This window comes from Eumetopias jubatus, unplaced genomic scaffold, assembly GCF_037043125.1.
Source record: "Eumetopias jubatus isolate StellerSeaLion01/CBP00866 unplaced genomic scaffold, mEumJub1_p1.0 scaffold_6, whole genome shotgun sequence".
NCBI classification, from domain to species: Eukaryota; Metazoa; Chordata; class Mammalia; order Carnivora; family Otariidae; genus Eumetopias; species Eumetopias jubatus.
Window position 1 is genome coordinate 113,218,706 of NW_028274812.1, and position 23,357 is coordinate 113,242,062.

Genomic DNA, 23,357 nt, shown 5'->3' on the forward strand with positions numbered 1-23,357 from the left:
AGGTGGCTTGGCAGGGCCCGTCCTCTGTGTGGGGAGCGGTGGGGCCGGCTGCAGCTGAGCCCTTTGTGGGAACAGAGCATCTTTACCCGACACTTCCACGGCAGGCTCCGCACACATCTAACTGGCCAGAACTGGGTCACATGGCCGCTCCAGCTGCAAGGGAGCCGGAGAAGTGGGTGCAAGGGACACCATCAATCCTCTGATCCCCTCCCCATTTCTGTGCCCCTCTTCCCCTCTTTAATGTGTTTTTTGCTTCCAGTGCCTGGCCTGCCAATGACCTGGGACTCCACCAGACTGAATAGGCTACTGGAGCTGTTCTGCCTGCTGGTGTACAGAGCCAGAGACACCTCAACAACCGGCCGGTGTGGGATTATGAAAGCCCGGCTCTCTGCCTCCACCTGGGACTCCCAGGGTGTGCATTCCCCACCGGGGCTCTCCAGGAACCAGGTGGAGCTGGGACTATGGTCCCTCGCATGGCCCCGCCTGCCCCACATTCTTACGAGTCTTCCCCTAGTCCGCTGCTCATACACAAATCATCCTCTCAGGGCTGCTCCCGAGGACCCCAAGTAAGAGCCCGGGGAGCGGGATAATCTTGACGGGTTAGAACAATCACGCTCCATTGCCTGGAGCTGACATGTACACAAGTAGGGCTCTCTTAGCCAGGAAGGAGGGAAAGGATGTGGGCAGGAGGCCCATGTTGTCCACTGCCCCAGCACATCACAGAAAACGTGAGCAGGGAACTTGGACCCTCATACACTGTCGGTGCAAAGGTAGGATGAAGGACTGAGATGCGTGCCGTAGTGTGGATGACGCATGCCATAGTGCGGATGAACCTTGAAAACATTACACCAAGAGGCCAGATGCAAAAGTCCACATACAGTCTGATGGCATTTCTACGAAATGTCCAGAGACAGAAAGCAGACTGATGGTCGCCAGAGGCTGAGGGGGCAGGTTGGGTGGATAGGGGGATGATAGCTAAATGTTTTTTGTGGAGATAGTTGCATGATTCTCATACTAAAAACCATTCAATTGTATACTTTAAAACTGTGAAAGAAGGGCACCTGGGTGGCTCAGTTGGGTTAAGCATCTGCCTTTGGCTCGCATCATGATCCTGGGGTCCCAGGATTGAGTCCCACATTGGGCTGCCTGCTCAGTGGGGAGCCTGCTTCTTCCTCTCCATCTGCCCTTCTCCCCTGCTTGTGCTCTCTCTCTCTGGAATAAATAATAAAATCTTCCAAAAAATAAATAAATAAAAGTGTGAATGATATGGTATGTGAATTATATCTCAATAAAGCTATTGCAAATACACACACAAGCCAAGAAGAGAGAGAGAGGAAAACACCCTAGATTCCACTCTCCCGAGTGAACCACTGCGAACATCTCAGGCCAGGATATACTTTTAGCCTCTTTTTTTTCACACATACGTCTCGCCAATACAGTATCCTCTGAAGGGAACCTGCTAAAGGATTTCAAGCACAGAAAACTATCAGCAAAAGCTATGAAACAAATGTGTCCGGTTAGGAGCATCAACCCTTGTACCGCTCCTGATCGAGACTATTATGTGTCTATTTGCTTTGCCCTGATTTGTCACCCAGTTTACTTAACCTCAGGGTCCCCCAATAGGCAGGTCAATCCTCCCAGCCCCATTCTGTAGCCAGGGCAACTGGGCACAAGGCATATTCACACCCATCCTGATTTATTTTTTTATAAGATTTTATTTATTTATTTATTTTAGAGAGCGAGCGAGAGAGAGACAGCATGAGTGGGGAGGGGCAGAGGGGGAGGGAGGGACAGAATCTCAAACAGACTCCACGCTGAGTGGGGAGCCCGACTCAGAGCTCCATCCCAGGACCCTGAGATCATGACCTGAGCTGAAACCAAGAGTCAGATGCTCAACTGGTTGCACCACCCAGGCACAAGCCCCATCCTGCTTTCTTCCCAGCTTGGGGGTCTGAAGCATCAAGGTTGAAAAACTGGGGGCTGTGGAGGGCAGCCTTTCAGGCCTGGGCAGAACGAGGGGGAAGTATCTGGTTTGGTCCAGAAACACCCATCCAACCTAGAGGCAGAGGACAAGACAAGATGACCTCCGGAGGACCCCATAGGTCTCTTTGAGGGTTCCATGCCACTGACCTGTGCTCTCCATGGTGAAGGAAAAAAAAAAAGGCTGGTTAGGGCTGGTTGAGGGGCAGGCCTGTTTGCACCGGAGGCACTTAGTGCAGCCAAGCTGAGCTGCACTGTTCAAACAGACTCCACGGCCTCCGCACACCCGCTCCGAGGAGGGCGAGGAGGGCGAGGCGGGCAGGAGGCTGGGCGCGGGCCCCTGGGCGCTTCCCACCTCTCCTCCCATAGGCAGCCCGACGGCCCCGGCAGAGCCCTGGCCACGCCATGCCCCAAGCCAGGCTCTGCGGCTGCTGGGGCGGCCGGGTGCTGCCCCTGCTGCTGGCCCATGTCTGCTACCTGCTGCTTGGGGCCACGGTCTTCCAGCTGCTGGAGAAACAGGCGGAGGCTCAGTCCAGAGACCAGGTTCAGTTTGAGAAGCTGCGCTTCCTGGAGAACTACACCTGCCTGGACCAGCGGGCCCTGGAGCAGTTTGTGCAGGTGAGGGGAGAGGCCGGCAGGGGACGGCGGGCAGAATGCGGGTTCTCACGGCAGGTCCGCAGCTACCACCCAGGGGCTGATGCAGCGCGTGGCGCAAAGGGAGCTTTGCTGAGCCCTAGTGCTGCATGCTGCGCAACAGGGAGCAAGTCGCTTCCACTCCCTGCTCCTGAATGTCATCCAAAACGTGAGGAGAATACTCTCTTATGTGCTGCAGGCATTTACAACACATCAAAAGCCCTTTTCTAAGGTGCCACTTGGTGCATAAATGTGAGCTGTGTGTCGGTGTTATCAACACTGTGCAAATTTCCTTCTCCCACGCTCTGCCCTTCCCCTAACGCCAGCTCCAGGGCTGCTAATCCTTCTGCCCTCTCCCCGCTCACACCCCTGTGCTGACCACACTTGAGGGCTGGGGGGGCAGGAGACACAAAGAAAGATCAGGAGCAGCCGCCATGCTGGCCTTCCCTGGCCCAGTGAGTGGTGGCCAGGGTGACAGTTCCACCAGCAAGGTGTCCGTAGGGGGATCTCTCTGGTGGCAGAGCGGGTTCCCCCACCACCACCACCTAGGCCCCTTCTGCTCCCCTGCACAAACTCTGGGCCCCAGCACCCTCTCTCCAAGAAGCAAGGCAAAAACAACCGAAGGTGTTGTGAATGCCTTTGAGACCAGGGGGCCCGGTGAATGACAACACCCACCACAAAGGAACAAGCCGAGTGCAGAGTCGTCACAGAGATGAATGGCCCATAGTGAGCATTTACAGTGTGCCTAAAACAGTGGGGAACAGGGTCATTGTGATGGGTCAGACCAGTCATGATCCATCCCCTGGCACCAAGCATTTTGTGTATGTTTCCTCATAACAACCTATTACCATCACTGTCTCCAGCTGGCAGATGGAAACTGAGGCACAGAGGGGTGGAGTGTTGGCAAGACTGCACGGTGAGTGATAGAGAAGGAACTCACCCCTAGGCCAGCAGCTCTTCACCAGACAAATCAGCCTAAGTGCGGGATTGGAGGACAGGCGGGATAAGGTTCTCCAAGTGTGAACAAGATGCAAGAGCGTCACCTGGGAGACCTTTAGGAAGGCCAGTGATGGCACCCCACCCCCAACGCTGAGAACCAGCAGCTCTGGGGGCAGGACCAGCAGCCTGTCGTTAACAAGCCCTCCAGACCATGCCCGTACCCTCAAGATGGAGACGAGCTGACATAGAAGATGATGGGTGGGCTGGGTGGCCAGAGGGAAATTTCCAGAGATGTGAGAGCCCCGTCCAGACCCTTTCTCCCAGGAAATGAGACTTCCTTGTTCTCCGGAGGCCCTATGGGGCTGAGAAGGGCTCTGGAGTCTCCCAAGACCTCAGGGGATGACGCAGAAGCCCTGGAGGCCGTGACACCTCCTCCTCCCTCAGCCTAGGATTAGAGGGGAAACCCAGGAGCTGGAAGGTTCGGGAAGGGTTGGAAGCAATCTAACTAGTTCTGTAAACAGAGGCGGGGACAACAGTCTTGACTGCAGCCCCAGCCACTGATTAACGGCACCCCCGTTGTAGATTAGGACACCCCTATCCTCAGCCTCCTTGGGAGGGAGCCTCAGTTGCCAGGGGATGCCTGGCTGACATTAAGAACGCTGGTCTAGGATTCCAGAACACACGTTACTGGTAAAATCACAAGAGGAAAAAACTATCAGCAGCACCAGAAGCAGTATGAGAAATAAGAAGAGGCCTTGCCCAGTTTCAGAGGACTCATGTCTGACTTTCTCTACCACGTGTGGATTCTTAGAGAAAACTGGAAGGTCGCATTGACCCCCCCCCAACTCAGTACCCTTGCCGAATCAAGGCCCCTTCCTCAGCAGATTGGAGAGCTTCGGGTTGGCCGTGGGAGACAGCTGGGCCTAGGGCAAGTGCTGCTCCCAAGGGTGAGGGTCTCCAGGGAGCGAGCGTGTTCCAGAATGTTCCGTCCTGGCCTCCCTGGGTGTGTGGGAAAGAGAGGGAGACCAAAGTCCACATGTGACGAGACCAGTTCTGCCAAAGTGAAGAAAAGCAGACAGCCTGTGTCACGACTCCCAGACTGGCCCAGCCTACGAGGGCCACCCCACCCCGGCAGGGAGCACACTCAAGCTGCCAGTAGGGAAACGGTTCCCACGGGAACTAGAGGCCGGGTGGCCCTTTCCCCCACTGCCTCCTCCTGTTTGGGGGGCTCTATCACGTGGCAAGGCTGGGCTGCTGCCTGGGACAATGCACGGTGACAGGGGAGGGGACTGGGGAGCAGACGGGAGAGGGACCCCTAACCAGCTCCAGGACGGCTGGGCTTAGGGACAGAGGGGCTTCAGCTTGAGCCCACAAGTGTTCAGCTTGTGTAAACATACACTCAACACACATGCACATACATGCAACATAGAGAACCCATGCACGTCGCGGGTATACAACACACCACGCAGAAACACTGCTACACACCCGACCTTTGCCCTGGCCTCTGATGGAATTTCTCTTATAGGTAGGCCCAGGCTGGGCGTCACTAGGGGACAGCAAAGAGCAAAGCCACCTGCTCACCTGGAGGTTCAGAGAACACAGGGTTCTCTTGGTCTCCCCCATCCACCTTGTGGGAGGGCAGCCCCATGGCTTCCCTGTGGTCCCCAAACACCCGTTCCCTAGTAAGCCCTTCTGGGAGCATCCGACCTGAAATCTTCCCATTGTCCTCACAACACACCTACACCTCACCCTCTTGGCCATGGGCAGCATCTCCCACCTGGCTCACCCCGTAAGCACCCTCTGCCTCCTCAAACCTATTTCCCCTCCCCCAGCCCATGTTTACAGCCCACACCTCAGTCAGCCCCGGCCTGTGGAACAAGCCGTGGATTTGGAATCCAATGACCTTGGGCAAGTTAGTTAGCTACTCAGATGGAGCCGGGGTTTCCTTTTCTACACAATGGAAACAAGAGCCCCTAAGGATATCATTAAATGAGATAACAGGAAAGCACCCTGCAGAGAGCTTGGCCACCAGCTGGTGCCTCAACTGCCTCTTCCTCCTACCCCATGCCACCCCCCCACTTCCACACAGGTCATCATGGAAGCCTGGGTGAAGGGTGTGAACCCCAAAGGCAACTCCACCAACCCCAGCAACTGGGACTTCGGCAGCAGTTTCTTCTTTGCAGGCACGGTTGTCACCACCATAGGTAAAGGGTCGAGGTGGGGAAGGGCTTCCCCAAAGCCCCTGTTTTGGTTTGGGTTCCCCAGAGCAGATGCTGAGACCAGGATGTGGTTTGTCTCGGAGATGATGCCAGGAAGCATGAGTAGAGAGGTGGGGAGATAGAGCAGGAGGGGAGAAAAGACAGCAAAGTTTGCATTGACGAGCAGGGTCCCAGTGAGAGCCACTGGCCTTGCTCCCACCGGGACCCTCTGAGAGGCCAGGTGGAACCCAGCCTCAGAACAGTGCCTGTGAGGGGCGAGGAAGCGGGCTATTTATCTACCAGTTCCTGCCCTTGCTGGTTGAGAGCTGATCCCGGATGTGTTAACTCTCCAGTATTTGAAACTTGCCCACAGACCAAGTACACTCTCAGGTAGAGATGCAGGGACTTGGGGTGGAGAGCCACCTGTGTGGGCAAGAACTGTCCCCCGAGCTGCAGGTGGTGCCCCAGGTGTTCTGAGGGGACAGGACACCCAACAGCATCTGCTATACCCCCTCAACTAGAAAACCCACACCACCTCCCCCAAGGAAACCCCAGACCCCCCATATCCAAGGTCTCCCCATCCATTCAATTAAGTTTGATTCCACACACCTTCCTTGAGCTCAGGGGACAACTGAAGCAGAGGAAGTGGGGAGTTAAGAGGGTACAAACTTGGATCAGACCCAGGCTCAGCCCTCAAGGAGCTTCTGATCCAATGAAGAGGAATGGGACAAGCACACAGAAAACAATAGCACAAGGCAAAGTAGGTAATTAGACAAGAATGACACAAAGCACGAGGGAGAACCACTCTTAGTAGGGAGGAAGAGGGTGGCAGTCAAGAGGGCTTCCTAGAGGCAGTGTCCCTGGAGATGGGCCTTTCAAAGATAAGCAGAAGTCTTACAAACAGAGATCATTCTAGCGGGGGGGGGGGGGCGGGGAGAATGTTCTTGGAAACAGAGGAGCTTCCCCTCCATCCCCAGAGGTAGTGGAAGACCACCTTCTGCTAGAGCCTGTGCGGGAGGCAGTTCTGAATGCTCTCTTCTCCATGTTTGCACACTCCTCCCCCCTGCAGGATACGGTAACCTGGCGCCCAGCACGGAGGCAGGCCAGGTCTTCTGTGTCTTCTACGCCCTGGTGGGCATCCCGCTCAACGTGGTCTTCCTCAATCACCTGGGTGCAGGGCTGCATGGCCACCTGGCTACCCTGGAGAGGTGGGAAGAGCAGCCCAGGCGCTCCCAGGTAGGGTCCCTCCCCACTTCCAGCCCCTTCCAGCCCCTTCCAGCCCTGCCTTGATGGGATCCGCTGCAGGGTGAAAATGGAAGTTGACACCAAGATGCAGTTTGGCAGGCAGGGTCTTAGGGGTAGATGCTTGTGGAAGAAAGGGCTGTGCCGAGGAAGAGGTTGAATTGTGATCAGGCTGGAACAAAGACTTGGACAGCCCCTCACAGAGTTCTGCATTGTGTGTGGCCGGTGGAGTTGGCCCCACAGGGGGCTAAATTGGCCAGTGCTTTATTGGTGTCCATCAGGCACAGGGTGGCCTTCCTGGGAAGGGTGTGCCCTTGGGCCAGACGGTTATCTGTAGCCAAGAGTCACCTCCAAGGAGCTGAGAGCTGGAGGCCACTGGCTGACAGCTGGCCAACAAGGTCTTCTTTGAAGGGGGATCAGGGCGGCACATCCCTGTGGTCATCACAGAGCTCTAGCACCTCCTCTTGTGGTTAAAAATAAACTCCAGGCCACCCGGCACACCCCCAGTGCCCACCCGCTTGGCCAGCACCCTGCAAAGCCAGGCACACGAAGGAGGACCAAGGTGCAGAGCAATCCGGGACAGTTCAGTGGCTGTCCTCCATCCCACATCTGAGTCCCCCGAGGGCCTACCCAAGTGGACAGTTCAGTGGCTGTCCTCCATCCCAGATCTGAGTCCCCCGAGGGCCTATCCAAGTGGACAGTTCAGTGGCTGTCTTCCATCCCAGATCTGAGTCCCCCGAGGGCCTATCCAAGTGTGATCCCCAGGCCGAGAGGAGTCTCCAGACTCCAGCCTGACCCACTAACAAAATCCTTCTGACTAAATATTCCCTGGCCTGGGCAAGAGCGCACACACAGAATACAACCCCCACCCCAAAGGTCTGGAGGGCCAGGAAGAGACATAGCTATGGCCCAGCCCCACTCCCAGATTTGTCCCTCCCCAATCCTGGGGCCCTCCAAGTAGGCTCAGAGACAGACTCTCTCACTCCCAGCTGCTGCAGATCCTGGGCCTGGCTCTGTTCCTGACCCTGGGGACGCTGGTCATTCTCATCTTCCCGCCCATGGTCTTCAGCCATGTGGAGGGCTGGAGCTTTGGGGAAGGCTTCTACTTCGCCTTCATCACTCTCAGCACCATCGGCTTCGGGGACTATGTTGTTGGTGAGAACAAGGCAGTCACATAGCTCAGGGTGGGGGCCACGGGGATTTGGGGGATGGGGAGATGTCAGCAGGAGGTACCTTTTGAGGATCAGATAGGTTATCCAAGGGAGACCAACCGTTTGTGAGGCTGCTGAGGATTCTAACATCCTTAGACATCTGTGGCCTGGGACCCATGGCCCTTTCCCCTGGGGACCTCCACTGCAGATCTTTGTTACGGGGAGGCTGGTGGGGACCCCTGTGGAACCTGGGGCGACAGGGGCTGTGCCCTCGGATCCTTGGCATGTATCATGTCTCCTTCCCTGCCAGGCACAGACCCCAGCAAGCATTACATCTCGGTGTACAGAAGCCTGGCTGCCATCTGGATCCTCCTGGGCCTGGCGTGGCTGGCGCTGATCCTCCCCCTAGGCCCTCTGCTTCTGCACAGGTGCTCCCAGCTCTGGCTGCTCAGCAGGGGACTCAGCCTCAAGGACCGGGGAGCCCCCGGGATGGATGGGCTCCCCAGACCTCAGAAGATCCCCATCTCTGCGTGAGGTCACCAGTGGCCCCAGGAGCCCCTCCTGCTGCCCCTACCCCTGTATGCCCTCTGGACTTCCTCTTCTGTGTCCTTTCCCACTCCCTTCCCAGCCAGGGCTGCTCTCAGGAGCTCTCCAGAGAGCAAAGGAGATGGAATGTCCAAGCAGGTCACTGCAAGGAGGTGTAGGACAAGATGAAAGACAGACGTGTGTGGAGTGAGATGCGCATCGTTGTCCCAAAGCCCCTCCCCCAAATGTGGCCTGGCAAAGTTGAATCCAGACATGGATCACTCTGGTCAAATCCCCATGATGTCCTACTGCATCCCCCCAGCCCCACCCAGGAGACTTTATTCAGTACAGCAGACAAAGGGTGAGTTTATTTTCACCTCACTTGATATATGCACAATGTGCATTTGTCAGGCCCGCACTCTGCGTCTGGCAGAGTTCCAGGCTCTGGGGGCAAATAGTGAAAGATCCTGCTCTCCCTGTGCATTTCATCCGATGGAAGGACTAGACAAGCAGCGAGGCCCTGAGCCAGTACCCCCAATGGGGTAGAGTGGGTTTGACAAGAGCCCATAGGAGGGACTGGCAAGGAGCGTCAAGGAGAGAGGCTGGGCAGGGACTTTGGAGCATCTTCGTGCAAACAGGATAGCTGCCCTCAGGAAGGTGGCAGCTACCTCTCAGAGCCCACCAGCTCCCCTTACCTAGAGGCCTGGAGCTGTCCGTCAACAAGGTGGGGCTCTTGGGTGTCCCACCAACCTTCCGGAATGTGGCCTCCCCCTGACTCCTCAGGGCCCCCTTGACCTCATCAACCCCTCTGAGCGTCTGTCTTAAGAGTCTTACTAAACACACCCTGGGAAAACGGGGAGCCAGCAGATCCCAGGAGATCCCTCAGGAAATGAGCTCCATGGAGGCCTGGCCTCCTTTGGGAACGCGCTCTGCAGCCCTGGCCTTTCTCCTGCCGGACTCTGACATCTCGGGCCAGAAGGAGAGGAGAGTTTGAGGCCAGTCCATCCAAAGCCCAACCTCAGCAAGGACTCCAAACCTCTGCCCCCACGTCTGCCATCAAGGCAGGCCCATAAGTGGCCAGGGGCTCTGCACAGGACTGAGGCAAGGCTGTGAAGAAGAAGCGGCTCCAGATGGGACACACAGGGAAGGATCTACAGCAACAAGAGTGACCCAGGTTACACCACAGGACTTCCTGGTATGAAGAAGAGGCCTGGGAAACGGAAGACTCCCAGGGGACTCCTCATATACCGTGGACCCTTCCCGCAGGAAGGGAGTTAGGGGGCCTCTTCAGAAGCAGGGAATGAACAAACCCACTGGTCAAGGATCCTCTTGCCTCCCAAGTTCATAGACAAGAGGTGATCAGCTGGGGTCCTTCACCTTTGGGTACACAACGGAAAGGGGGTTGTTGCAAGAGATCCAGGGAGGACTTGACAGGTGGCAAGTCTTGGTGATAGTCCCAAGATCCAAGAACTTAGGCTGGGGCCCTAAGGCAATAAACATACCTTCTACTTTCTCTTTCTCTTGTGGAGTTTCCAGGAGTCCCTCCCACTGCTCCCTACAGTAGGACACCCTGGGAAGTTGTCCTTCCTTCTGAGGCCTGTGGTCACCCCGCAGCCCTCCCCTTCTCCCTGAGCTAGGCCTGGGGGGTGAGCACGCCACACACCCTCAAGGCGGGGCCAGATGCCCACAGCTCCGGCCTCATTTTGTCCCTGGGATTGGATCCCGGTGCGGGGTGGGGCTGGGCTGTCCCATTCCCCAGCAAGCCTCCTCTGCTGAGAAAACTGGCCACAGGCAGGCGTTGGCTGGGGAGGGGACCAGCCGAGCTCCTAGCCCTTTCTTTCCGACTCAGTCCTGGCCCATGGCTCCAGGCCCAGGCCTCCCTGCCTCTCTGGCTCTGTGCAGACTCCGAGCCCGGGCGGCGCCCGACCACAGGGTCCCTGCGTGCGCGGTGCCGGGCACCCTGCTCCTGCTGCTCGCCTACCTGGTTTACCTGGCGCTGGGCACCGGCGTGTTCTGGGTGCTGGAGAGGCCCGCGGCGCGCGATTCCAGCGCGAGGTTCCAGCGCGACAAGTGGGCGCTGCTGCAGAACTTCACGTGCCTGGACGGCCCGGCGCTGGACTCTCTGATCCGGGTCAGGGACGAGCGGGGCGGGCGAGCGGGGGGCACGGCGGGGGCGAGGGGGCACGCCCTGGCTGCGGCCCTGGCCCCGCCGGCAGCACTCAGGGGACAGAGAGGCGGAGGGGTTCGACGCGGGCCGCCTGGGGCGGGCGGGGGCCGGAGGGTCGGGCTGGAGCGCGGCGGGACGGGTGGCTGAGGCGGGAGGGAAGCGGGCGCAGCGCTCAGTCAGTGCCCGGGTAGGGCGGATGGGGACGACAGGGGGCGCGCCGACCCGGGTCCGGGGCTGGAGGGGCGGGCCGGGTGCGTCCGCAGCGGGGCGGGACGCTCGCACGGCGGGGGAGGTGGCGGGGCAAGGGTCCCACCCGGCCCGCGCGCCACTGTGTCGGAGTCGCACCGCGGGCCAAGGACGGAAGGGCGCGCCTGAGCCCTTGCACAGAGAGTGCAAACATGCGACCTGGGGGGGGGGGGGCGCGAGGAGGACAGGGGGCGATGGGCAGTGTCTGAGGATGCGCTGAGTGGGAGTCTTGGGGGTAGGAAAGGGTACAGGGCGCGCTTGTCCCAGAGGGTGAGTGGGATGGGGCCGGGAGCTCGAAGTGCACAGACCCGCTCTGAGAGAAGCGGAGGGGCAGTCACAGGGGCGCTCTTCGGCTGACCCCGCTCTACTCCGGGTCTTCAGACTCAGGGGCTGGACGCGTCCGGGAGATCCAGAGGTCCCGGAGCACAGAAACTGCTCAGGGAGTGGGGGACGCAGCGGGGCGTGGGGGAGAGGAGAGGCAGGGGAGGGTTCTTGGGGAAGGGGGAGATCGCAGATGGATGGAGGTCTCCTTTCACTCCGGTCAGGACACACCCGACCGGGACCCGCCCAGAATTGGCAGACGCTTTAACGTCCCGGGACCTCCCTTGGTCCGGGGAACCAGACAGCTGTGTCCCTAGCCCCAAATGCCGGACCCGCAGTCCTGGCGCCGCCTCCATCGAGGAGGGCAGGGCCTGAGGCGCAGAGCGGCCGTTCCGAAGCCAGTCCCCAGAAGGTAGCAGGGAAACATTTCTGGGTGGGAAGTGACCCTGCACTGGAACAGTGGTAGGGTCCTGAGCCCTCGGACTGGGCTGACTGGGCAGCGGGAGGACTCTGTCAGCTAAGGACCTCACGTCGCACCTCCACCCCCGCCCCCACCTCTACACTTTCACTAATATAGCTGCACTGCCTCCTCCTGGAGGCTGCGCCGTACCCCCTTTGCAGAAGTGCTGAACCTCCCTTACCTGCAGCATCGGCCCAGGGAGGATGACAGTGATGGCCATGATAGCAGAGACTGCTTCTGTGGAGCCCTCGCTGTGTGTCAGCCATTGTTCCCGGGAGGGTTAACTTGCATTTACTCATTTAATCCTCACCTACATCGCATTTCCGAGATGAGGAACCTGAGGCTCAAAGAGGTTAAATACAAGTACTTGGCTGCATAGCCAGGGAGCTGGGCCTGTTAACCACCAAGATGGGGCTCAGTACGGATCTCTGGGGGGGTGTTCCCCAAAGTTCCCACAGGGCTTTCATCTCCTTAGCTTCCCCTCTAACCCCCTCTGCTCCGCCCGCACTTCACCCCTTCCTCAACCATCCAGTGGCTTCCACCATTCCCAAGATAAGGATCTGGTGTCTCCTAAGCCCAGATCTCCCCCTGAGTACATACAGGTACATTCAACGTCCTCAGATTCCCCCAAGGTCAAGAGCAAGCAGCCCTCCTCCTCCCAGCCCTGCACCTCCACCTACTCCAAATCTCTGTCATCGGCCCCACATCCACACACTCCCACAGTGGTCTTAGAGGCTTCCCTCACGACCCACACCAAATAGGGCCAACAGCCTAGGCTTTTGAGTATCTCCTCTTGGTTCCTCCTGGACCACTCAGCCAGGATGCAGGCTACTCACCCCTGCAAGGCTCTCTCCCCTTCTGGTCTGCTCACACCTCTGTTGCCAGCTGCCAGGGAACACACAAACGGGATCTTGCCTCGGTGACCTTGGGAGAGGCCTGCTGCTCCATCCCTGGCATGACAGAGCCAAACATGACCTGGCTCCCAACTGCCTTTCAGTCTCCCTGTACTAAATCCCAGGCACAGTCCTGCCCCGCAGGACTCCCTAAATCTCTCTAAATGTCCTTCCACCAGGAGCAGTCCCTTTCAACTCTCAAAGAAGTCCCAGCTAAAACATCACCCCCTCCATGAAGCCTTCTGCCCCTACCCCCAGCAGAATGAACACCTTTCCTCTTTGCATTCCTACTATTATATTTGTAACCATGAGGATGATGGCAACCACTCACACTTACCACATCCTAGGTACCGTTCTAAGTCTACACCGAATACCACATTTAACCCACACAACTCTATGAAGTAGGTACTATTAGTATTCCCATTTTACAGATAAGGAAACTGAGGCATGGAGAAGTTAGGTATCTTGTCCAGGGTCATGCAGCTCTACCACCTTAATGCCCAAAGCTGCACTGACTGCGCTGTATGAGTTAAGTCTGTCTCTGTCCCGCTGAGGACTGAGGTCCTGTCTCTTACATCTCTGGGTCTCCTAAAACACCACGTGTCCTGCCTGGCAGTGCTCGTTGCAAGGATGGGAGTGAGCAGGGGAGGGGGGATGGAATGGTGTTCTTCCAGCTGGTGAGACACCCTGAGCTGACCTGGGGTCTACGGTAAAGAAGGGAAGGAGCTGTCCCCATGGTCCTTGCCCCTGAGGAGGCCCTGGGTGGAGGGATAGAACCTCCTTGCCCTGGAAGGGCTGAGATTGAAGAGTGGTTGTGAGGACTGTCCATGAATATGTGTGTGTGTGTGTTTGTACGCACACACATGAGCATGTATTCATGCACACGTGTGTATGTGTTTGGGTGCAGGGGCCCAGTTGCCCCACAGAGCCTGGTGGTCACTGCAGCCTCTCCCCCAGGGCATCATCCAAGCATACCAAAGTGGGGACATTGTCCTTGGCAACACCACCAGCATGGGACGCTGGGAGTTCATGGGCTCCTTCTTCTTTTCCGTGTCGACCGTCACCACCATTGGTAAGAGTGGGTGGGACTGGGGAGGCTGGTCTCCCCCTAGAGGATGGGGGACAGGGAGTGTCCAGAGCCAAGCCTACCCAACACTGAGCCCAGGGGTGGAGATGGGGGGCAAGGGAAAATTAGGCAGGAGGGAGGGACCGAAATCTAAAAAGAGCCTTTCCAGCTCCTCTTCTCAGCACTGGGGAAAGGTGGCCATTCCTGGAGGCCTCTCCCCAGCTCACTGTGGCACCCGTCACCCTCCTCACCATCTTCTCCAAGCCCACTTCCTCCCTCACACACAGGGACCCCTGGAGCCAGATCTCAATCCCGTCTCCCTAGCCCTACCTTCAGGAGAGCAAAGGTAGAACTTGTCTTGGGAAGGTGCCTGGGGGCTGCTGGAAAGGGAAGGAGAAGAGCAGCCTAGGTCCCTCCAGCTCTGAAACCCAAGAAACAACTCAAGTCCAGAACCCCATCCCCCTGCCCTTGGGGTTTCCCCGCCCTGCATGACACCGGACTTAACACCAGGTGGCAGGCTGACACCACTGCTGGCCAGGGCCACCTCCACCAGCTCTGGGCCCGCCAGGATCTTCTCCCCAGGAACCAGGGTCCCAGCCTCCGTCCTCGCCAGAGTGGAGCCAGGCAGGAGCACCCAGAGGCCTCTCCATCTAGTTTTAAAGCAGCAAATACTTCTTGGAAACGGGTCTCAGGGCTACGCAGGAGCTTGGACAGCCCTCCTCCTTGAGGCAAGCATGCTTGGGGGAGGCCCCTCAGACTCCACGGACCCTGTGACCCTAGAAGGACTAGCCAGGATGGTATTTATTCCTCTTTACACCCACTGGGCCTAGTACAAAGCCCCGCATACAGTGGACACTCAACAGACACTGACACGTTAATGAATTCCAAAAACACCCATTCCACCTACACTCACTGAGTCCCAGGGCAGAAGGGGATGTTGAGGCGCAGTCACTGCAGGGAGGCGGGGGGCCTTTAGTCTCTAAACCCCGCACCTCCTACACCCTTTGCCCCAGGCCCTGGACTTTGGCCCTCTGAATTCTGACTTTGGTAACCTGTCCCTTCCTCTTTACGAGGCCTGAGGCAGCTCTCTCTGAAGGGAAGAAGGGCAGAGGAAGGGGGAGACCACCCCACCCTGCACACATGATCTACTTGTACTAGGCACTGTGAGGGGCTCTTTTACAATTGAGATTTCAATTGAGGGGCTCTTTTACAATTGAGATTTGTCCATATGGCCTCATCTCCAAGGATAGGGCTTATTATTTTCATGTCACAGAGGGGGAAACTGAGGCACACAGAAGTTACACAATTTCCCCAAGGTCACATAAACAGCAGAGTTGAAATTTGAAACCGAGCTAGGGGACAGTATTGCCCTTGAGTGTAAACCTTTAGGAGGCTTACAAGATAGAGTGGGAATTCTAAACAACAGGAAGAAAGAGAGGGCCATTCTGGGGTGGACAGTAGGGAAGTTCATGTCTCTGTGATTCTGACCACACACACATGCACGAGCATGCAGAGGGGATGCAGAGAGGGGAGGAGGAGGGCAGAGACAGGAAATGGGGTACCTATGGAACACTCTGCAAGGAAAGGAATGAATAATCTGAGAGACACAGCAAAGGACTGCTTCCTTGGCGTCCCTGGGGCCCTGGGTCCAGCACCCAGTAAGGGCTGTACTTTCCAAGACCCAAGATGAAATAGGGTCTGACAGGCCCTCGAACACTTCTAGACCAGCCAGACAGGCCTGAACGCCACTTCGTCCATTGTTATGAACTCCATCCTTGGCTTGCTCATTCATTCACTTATCCAGCCATGCATTCATTCAACAAATAGCCTTAGTAGATGTGGGAGTCTGAGAGTTCTGGGGAAACAATGGTGAGCAGAAAATGACAAATCCCTGCCCCTGGCGGGGGGGGGGGGGGGGAAGCTGACATTCTAGTGCATGAGGACACCCAACAAACAAACAGATACATAGACAATATTCAGGGGGTGGGAGGTGTTTCGAGAAAAATAATGCCAGGTAAGGGGCTCTGATAGTGAATGGGGCTATTGTATATCGAAGGCCTTGTTGATATGGTAACCTTGAAGCAGAGACATGAACAGAGGGCGCCTGGGTGGCTCAGTTGGTTAAGAGACATGAACAGAATGAGGGAGAAAACCATGTAAATATCTGGGGAAGCAAGTGCAAAGGCCCTGAGGTAGGAGTGTGGCTGCTGGGCTTGGGCAACAGGAAAGACAAGGTGACTGGAAAGGTTGGAAATGAGGGCTGACTTTGGAGGAGGTACAGGGCAGCCACACAAGGCCTTCCTGGTGGGGCTCTCTCAGGATGTCCTGGGGCTGGACTAGCAACAGAAAAGAGGTGACAGGTGGGAGGCCTGCTGAAGTGAGAGGTGGCTTAGATGGAGCATGGGGTTCTAAAGCAAGGGGGCTGCTGATGTCCTTGGACCAGAAGCTGGTCCAGTGGAGTTGGGTCATTCATCCATTCATTCACGAAGCAAACATTCCTTTAGCACCTTCAGTATACTAGATACTTGAGGGGACACATTCCCATCTATGACACATCCCCACTGCCTCCTTTTGTCCTGTGGCACACAGTGAGGTAGACGTATACCCATCTTACAGACAAGGACATAGAAGCTCAGAAAGGTCAAACCATTCACCCAAGGCCCCACAGCCTTCAAGGGGCAGAGCTGGGATTCAAACGCAGGAAGCACCTCTGATTCCAAAGTCCATGCTCTAGATGAGTGCATGCTTTGGCCACTCTTGGGACTATGCCCTGAGACCCCCCAATAAGGTGAGAGCAAGGTAAACCACCAATACAAGTGAGCATGGGGTATGTAGGAGTGCTGACCCAGTCTGCCCCCCAGGGGGTGCAAGATGCAGGGCATCTGTTCATCTATTGACTCATTCATTCCCGTATTTCTCATTCATTCATTCATTCGTTCATTCTTAAAACTCATTCAACACACGCTTGATGAGCGTCTATGAGGTGTCAGACCCTGTACCAGTTGCTGAGAATATAAAGTTGATTATGACTCAGTCCATGCTCTTGAGGGGCTCTTGAGAATAGCAGACTTGGAAACAAATCATTCCCATACAGTGGGTTCCCCTCAAAGCTGGCAGAGGGCTGGGGGAGCCATGGCACTGGGGCTGCCATTTCTATGCTCTTGGTAGAAGGAGAGTCATGCTCAAAACACAGAAGCAGGAAGGGGCTGGGGGCTCAGCAAGGCAGGAGTGTGGCTGGAACTGAGAAAGTGGGGGACCAGATGAGCTTGGAGATGGGCTGGGTGAGACTTTGGGCTTTCCTCAGCAGACTCGAGGAATCCTGGGAAACGATATAATCAGGCTTGCATCTGAGTCAAGGCAAGATAGCGGTGCTGACCAAGAAGTCGGGGGACAGAGATGGAGAGGAATGACAGAGGAAAGAATGCCCAGGCTGATGGAATCCTTCGAGGAACACCTCGTCCCCCTAGCCTCCCCATCCCTTATCTTCATAACAGGAAGATAGCCAACCTCCACCTCCCCCAGGGCACCTGATGGTCCAACCACCGCCCCTCACTCCCAAGAGGTTTGCCGGGGAGCCCAGGTGCATTAGTGAGGGCCCTCTGGAAATCAGGTTTCAAGACAGAATCAGATGTGTAAGAGATGCATCGGGGGAGGGGAAGGAGGTCTTTCAAGGATGAAAAAGGAGCCCGAGGGATGTTTGGAGGCCCAAACAAGACTGACTGCATGGGCCTGGGGGCGGTGCCCAGAGACAGGAGCCTGGAGGCAACAGGGCCCTGGCTGGAATGGTGTCTGTCCCAGAGGTGCAGCATCTGGAGGCTCCACACCCTTCCGTGCCCCTCTCCACGTCCTTCTGTCCATCCACAGAGGGGGAAACGAAGGGAGAATGGAGTCTCACACTTGGTGGGTTTGCGCTCACACACACTGCTGAGCCTCCTGGAGCTTCCGTTTTCCAGTCCGTAAAACGTGGGGCGTAATCCCCACTTGGACAGCCGGTTGTGAGGTGGGACTGAGGGAATGAAGGCACAGTCCCGGAGCGGGAACCAAAGGCCTCTGTAAATACCCGCTGCCGAGTCTGGAGGGAGTGAGGAGTGCTGGCCCCTGGGGATGGAAAGGTCCCCTGATGTGCCTCCGTCTTGCCTCAGGCTACGGCAACCTGAGCCCCCGAACGATGGCCGCCCGCCTCTTCTGCATCTTCTTTGCTCTTGTGGGGATCCCGCTCAACCTCGTGGTGCTCAACCGACTGGGGCATCTCATGCAGCGGGGGATGCACCGCTGTGCCCGCAGGCTGGGGGGTGCCTGGCAGGTGAAGGGGCTGTGGGAGTAAGGGGAGGGGTGGGTTACTGCTAGGATGAGCCAGGTAGTGGGAATCGGGGGCCCAGAGGAGCAGGGGTTACTTCTGGAAAGTAGGGTTCCTGGTAGGGATGTGGTGGGATTGGAGGCCACTGCCCAGAATGGGGGTCTTTAGTAATAAAGGGGCATCAGTGGGGGAGACGCTGTGGCACCTGGGGGTCAGGAAGGGAACAAGCCAGCCAAGGTTTTGCCCAAGAACCTGGAGAACACAGACTACGTAGAGGGGCCCCAAGGGCAGCCCCTTCCTCCTGGCAGGGAGCATTCGCCTTGCCTCCAGCTCAGGAACCCCCCTCCCCCGCCGGGCTGTCTGGTCCCCCAGCACTGGGTAGAGGCCACACAGGGCTCTGTGTGCACCCACAGGACCCGACCAAAGCTCGGTGGCTGGCGGGTGCCGGTGCCCTCCTCTCGGGCCTCCTGCTTTTCCTGCTGCTTCCCCCCCTGCTCTTCTGCCACATGGAGGGCTGGAGCTACGTGGAGAGCTTCTACTTCGCCTTCATCACCCTCAGCACCGTGGGCTTCGGCGACTATGTGATTGGTGAGAGAGCCCTGCAGGCGGTGGGAGAGCGGCCTGGACACTCAGTTGCCCGGCCTGCATTCCCTCCACTCGCCCGCTCCGTCTGCTGGCACCTGCTACGTGCCAGGCCCCGTGGGGGTTTGCAGGCCCAAAGTCCAAAGGACACGGTCCTTGGCAAGTTCAACCTGCTTTGTTGTGTGATGGGGCCAAGGTCCGGCTAAAAAGTGACACCTGGAATTTGACCCCAGGGCTTGGGGCTGGCTGTAAGTCACACTCCTGGCCCTCTTGACAAGCACTGGAAATGTCTGAGACTCAACTATTGTTATGAGCACTCACCAAGTTAGGGGAGTCCCTAACCTCCTTCCCTGATCCTTCCTTGTTCCAGGGTCTCTCTTCCCCACTTCACCCTGCCCCATGAAATGCCAAGCTTCCCACTCTCCCTGGGCCGAGGGCCATTTGTTCCACATGGCTGCAGGGACTAGGCAGGAGAGTCTGCATTGGAAAACAATTGGCAGACAAACTTTGAGCGCCAGCAAGGAAGGGCTGTGTGGTGCAGAAGGCCCAAGGTGAGGTTAGATCAGCGGTCACCACCCAGTGTGGGCAAGGCGAGGGGCCCAGAAACCTCTGGCCTTGCATAATAAAGATGAGGCAGGTGCCCAGCAGGTGGCGGTAGAGGGACATTCTGTGGGGCTTCAGGGGTGGCTGGGCCCTCCACTCAGCCTCATCATTCCCCTTTGCTGCCCTCCCCTGAAGGTTCACCACAAGAGCAGTGGCCACTGGTACCACCAGCACAGTGGTCTCAAGGGGCTCTGCACCCTCCCTCAGATCCCTGGCCCTCAATTAGGGAGGAGGCCCTGTCCGTCTTCACATCCTTAGAGACAGAACCCTGCCTGGAATATTGAAATGAGGTCTTGCCAAAGTAACAAGCAGTTAGCTCATCAAGCTCATCAAGCAACCTAGGGTGGCAATTTTTGCCCATTTTGCTAAGGAGGAAGCTGAAGCTCAAAGAGGCCAAGCCATTTGCCTGAGATTGCACAGCTAGCTCGAATTCTGCTCTGTTGACTCCCAAGCTCATACTCTTTCCAGACCACCTCACGCATCCCCTCTCTGGGCCTCAGTGTTCCTGTATATAAAATGGGGGCCTGGGCTAGGTGATGGCCTTCTCACCTGTGTGCAGAGCCCCCTTCCCTGAACCTCTCCTTTCTTGGGAAGAAGGGTCCTGTGTCAGGGGCCTCGTGCTGTCCCTTCCTGATGTCCTCCATCCTGGGAGGAAGCCTGTTGCTCTGGAAGGAAATCTTTGAGGTTTCCTCCAAATGGGTATGCTCCCACTCCTACACTCAAAATGGAGAGGTGTGTCTAAAGGAGAGCTGCGCCCAGTGGCTCCAAGGCCACATGCAGCCCCCTCACAGCTCAGAGAGTGATTCTTGTATCTGTACTCTCCCCTCTGTTCTCACTGTCATCTCTTTAGTCCAGGCAGAGCTGTTGTACATGGCTGGTTACACAGATTGGGCATTGAACAACCCTAAGGGGTTGCTATTCACACAGAGCACAATGGAATGGCACCCATGGATTTGTGCAGCCTGTATCTTTGTCCTCCCTTGGCTCTTAAGACCTTTAAAAATGACAGGTGCTATCATGTCACCTGCCCAGCTCCTCTGAAAACCTTCGGTGTTTTCCCATAGTCTTAGGATAGAGTCCAAAATCCATGACTAGGCCTGCAAGGGCCTCTGTGTGGCTGAGTCCTGCCTCCCTCTCTACTCTGAGCTCTCCCTCTTCCACCCGGCACCTGGGCCACCAGGAGCTCAGCTAGAAGAGCCTCAACCCAGGCCTGTGAGATGTGATGGGTCCTGCCACAGCCTCCTGCACCACACACAGAACCCTTGAATGCCTCAGCTGCAAGCAGAAACTGAGGCCCAGAGAGGGGAAAGAGGTTGACTAAGGTCCTAGAGCAGGCAAGCCAAGAGCAGGTCGAAGACAGACTCCCAAGCCAGGATACCTATGTTGCAGAATCTTCCACAGCTGAGCAGGGACAAACCCTACTCCCGCCTCTTTCTCATGTCTCTTGACCTTCTCTGTCCTCCAAGGACAAGGTCAAACCCTTTCCTTGGATGGGAATGCTGAGGTCCACAACCTGGACTCGGGATGCCCATTGTCCCTGTATCAGCAACCACAGGGGTGCTGTCTTCATGGCCACTCCTCTTTCTCCGAAGGCCGTGGCCAAGAGCAGCACCCTGGTCCCAGCCGTCTGTGCCCCCCGCCCAGCCTCATAGCCCCACGTCCCCCAATTGCATTTGCAACTCATTGGAGCGCCTTGCCAGCTGCCAGATCTCCTGCCACTTACGATTTTGGCTAGAACAATGAAATCAAATGGGAGAAGGCCACTTCCTCCCCCTCGGTTGCCAGGAGCAAGCCGAACTGGTGGGTGGCAGGGGCAGAAAGCTGGCTCACCACTGATCTCATTTGGGACCGCCAGCGGAATCTTGGCCCCATAACCCAATCAGCTTAATCCAATCCTGGCTCCTGCCAGGTGGTGAGGTGGGGTCAAGGGCTGCAGGCTCACTCCCCAGCTGTGGCCCAGGAGAGGTGCCCAGGCTTCAGTGACTGCGAAGAGAGGTTGTCTTGGGGCCGGCAGGACAGGATGGGAGTGGACAGAGTTGTGGGTGGGACGGGACCTGAAAACAGAGAAAGATGCTGAGGAAATAAGAAGACAGATCTCAGCCTTTGAACAAACCCGATCTGATGAGGGAGGCAAGACAGACCCCTAGGAAAGAGGGAAAAATTAAATTATGGAGCAGGCTAAGCCTCACAATGACCTCCATCTGTCCCTTCCCTCTGCCCTTACTTATCCAGTCCTGACTATGTTGGGAGCACCCTTGTGGGGGTCTAATGGTGAGTAAAACAATCACCCAACTCCAGGTCTTGGGCACCTGTTATGTACCAGGCACCATTCTGAAAACCTTAGATATTTGAAGCCAGTCCTAGGAGGTGGACCTCGTTGTCTCTGTTTTATAGATGAGGAAGTCAAGGCCCAGAGAGAATAAGTAGCTTAGCCGGCAGAGTACATGGGCTGGGAGAGAGTGTAACAGAGGGGTTCGGCCTCATCTCTGGGAGTGACGACTAGCTGAGATCTATCTGCAGGATGAGGGGAAGTTAACTAGGCCAAGAGGAATTGGAAATGAAGAGCATTCTGAGCTGGGAGGACAGCAAATACAAAGGCAGGGCTGATGATGGATGGAGGAAGTGGGGAAAGCCCAGAGTGACAAGCACAGCACTCAGTGGGAAAAGGTGTGCAAATTAAGGCTGGAGGAGTAGATAAGGACCTTGGGAGAAGAGTTTATGATTTCATCCCAAAAGCCAGGGCCTTGAAAAATAATCATGTTCCCCATTTCACAGGGGAGGGGCATTCAGACAGATGACGGTCACACAGCTAGGAAGAACCAAGGCAGGATACAAACTCCAGTGGTCCCCTCTGTGCTTCCTAAAGCTCCTGGCAAGTTACCTCTGTTTAGATATGAGGAAACCAAACACAGAGACAGGCAAACAGCAGAGAAGGCATTAGAATCTCTTGGAAGGCTTATTAAAATACAGATTGCTGGGCCTACCCCCAGAGTTTGCATTCGGTAGGTCTGGAGTGGGGCCTGACCATTTACATTTCTAGCAAACTCTCAGGTGATGCTGATGCTGCTGGTCCAGGGACCCCACTTTGAGAACCACTGGGATAGAGCACAGAATCTGTCAGAAAGCCAAAGAGGAAATTTAGCTTCCAAACTCAAGGTGTCAACCCAAGGAGGCTTCCTAGAGTCCTACAGAGGTGGCCACAAGGCCAGCAATCTCCAACCAATTTGAACTTCCCATATTCTGCTTATATGCATCAAGTCATGTGTGTCTGTTTCTGTTTGGGAATGTGGCCTTGACCTTCCCAGGCCTCCATCCTCTGACCTTGCCTCTCCCCCCAGGGATGGACCCCTCCCGGAGGTACCCGCTGTGGTACAAGAATACAGTGTCCCTATGGATCCTCTTTGGGATGGCGTGGCTGGCCCTGATCATCAAACTCATCCTCTCCCTGCTGGAGATGCCAGGGAGGTCGTATTCCTGCTACCACCACAGCTCCAAAGAGATCTTCAAGTCCCAAAGCTGGAGGCAGAGCCCAGATGGGGAGGCAGAACCCCATTCACCACAGCCAGGCTGCCATCTGGAGGAGCCTATGGGAATCATGCAGCATCCAGAACCCTCTACTCAGGTCTCATGCTGTGGAAAGGACAATTAGTTCTATTCCAGTATGTGTTCCATCTTCTTCCTCAGCAACAAGACCCCTAGCTTTAAGCTTAGCCCATGACCACTCAGACTAAAGACTACGTTTTTTATTAATCTCCTCTTGAGACTATTTGAAGTTATATGATTAAATTCTGCCCAATAGAATCCACAGAGAACTATCCTGTGTGACTTATGAATGTGACTTTTCGCGGTGGGGCGGGGGAGGGAGGAGCTGCTCCTCTTCACCACTTCCTTTTTCTAGCTGGCTGCAATGCTGATATCATGGCTGGAGCCCTGGCAACCACGTGGCACCATGAGGTAGAGGCCGTGTTTGAGATTGGTGACACAGTAAGATAGAAGGAGCCCGGGTTCCTGATGGTGGCAGAGCTACCATAACAAACGTAGACTGAATACCTCC

General features: G+C 56.4%; 2 protein-coding genes across 2 annotated transcripts; both read left to right on the top strand.

Annotated features, from left to right (window-relative positions):
• Positions 1-2,385: 2,385 nt before the first annotated feature.
• On the top strand, positions 2,386-8,677 carry KCNK16 (potassium two pore domain channel subfamily K member 16). The gene is made up of 5 exons (XM_028120735.1): positions 2,386-2,598; positions 5,642-5,756; positions 6,820-6,986; positions 7,982-8,147; positions 8,454-8,677. Exons 1-5 carry the CDS (start codon positions 2,386-2,388, stop codon positions 8,675-8,677), a joined length of 885 nt encoding a protein of 294 aa, XP_027976536.1.
• A 1,747-nt stretch (positions 8,678-10,424) lies between these two features.
• On the top strand, positions 10,425-22,952 carry KCNK17 (potassium two pore domain channel subfamily K member 17). The gene is made up of 5 exons (XM_028120733.2): positions 10,425-10,799; positions 13,713-13,827; positions 17,964-18,124; positions 18,532-18,706; positions 22,642-22,952. The coding sequence occupies exons 1-5, from the start codon at positions 10,527-10,529 to the stop codon at positions 22,950-22,952; spliced, it is 1,035 nt and encodes a 344-aa protein (XP_027976534.1). The 5' UTR covers positions 10,425-10,526.
• Positions 22,953-23,357: the final 405 nt, after the last annotated feature.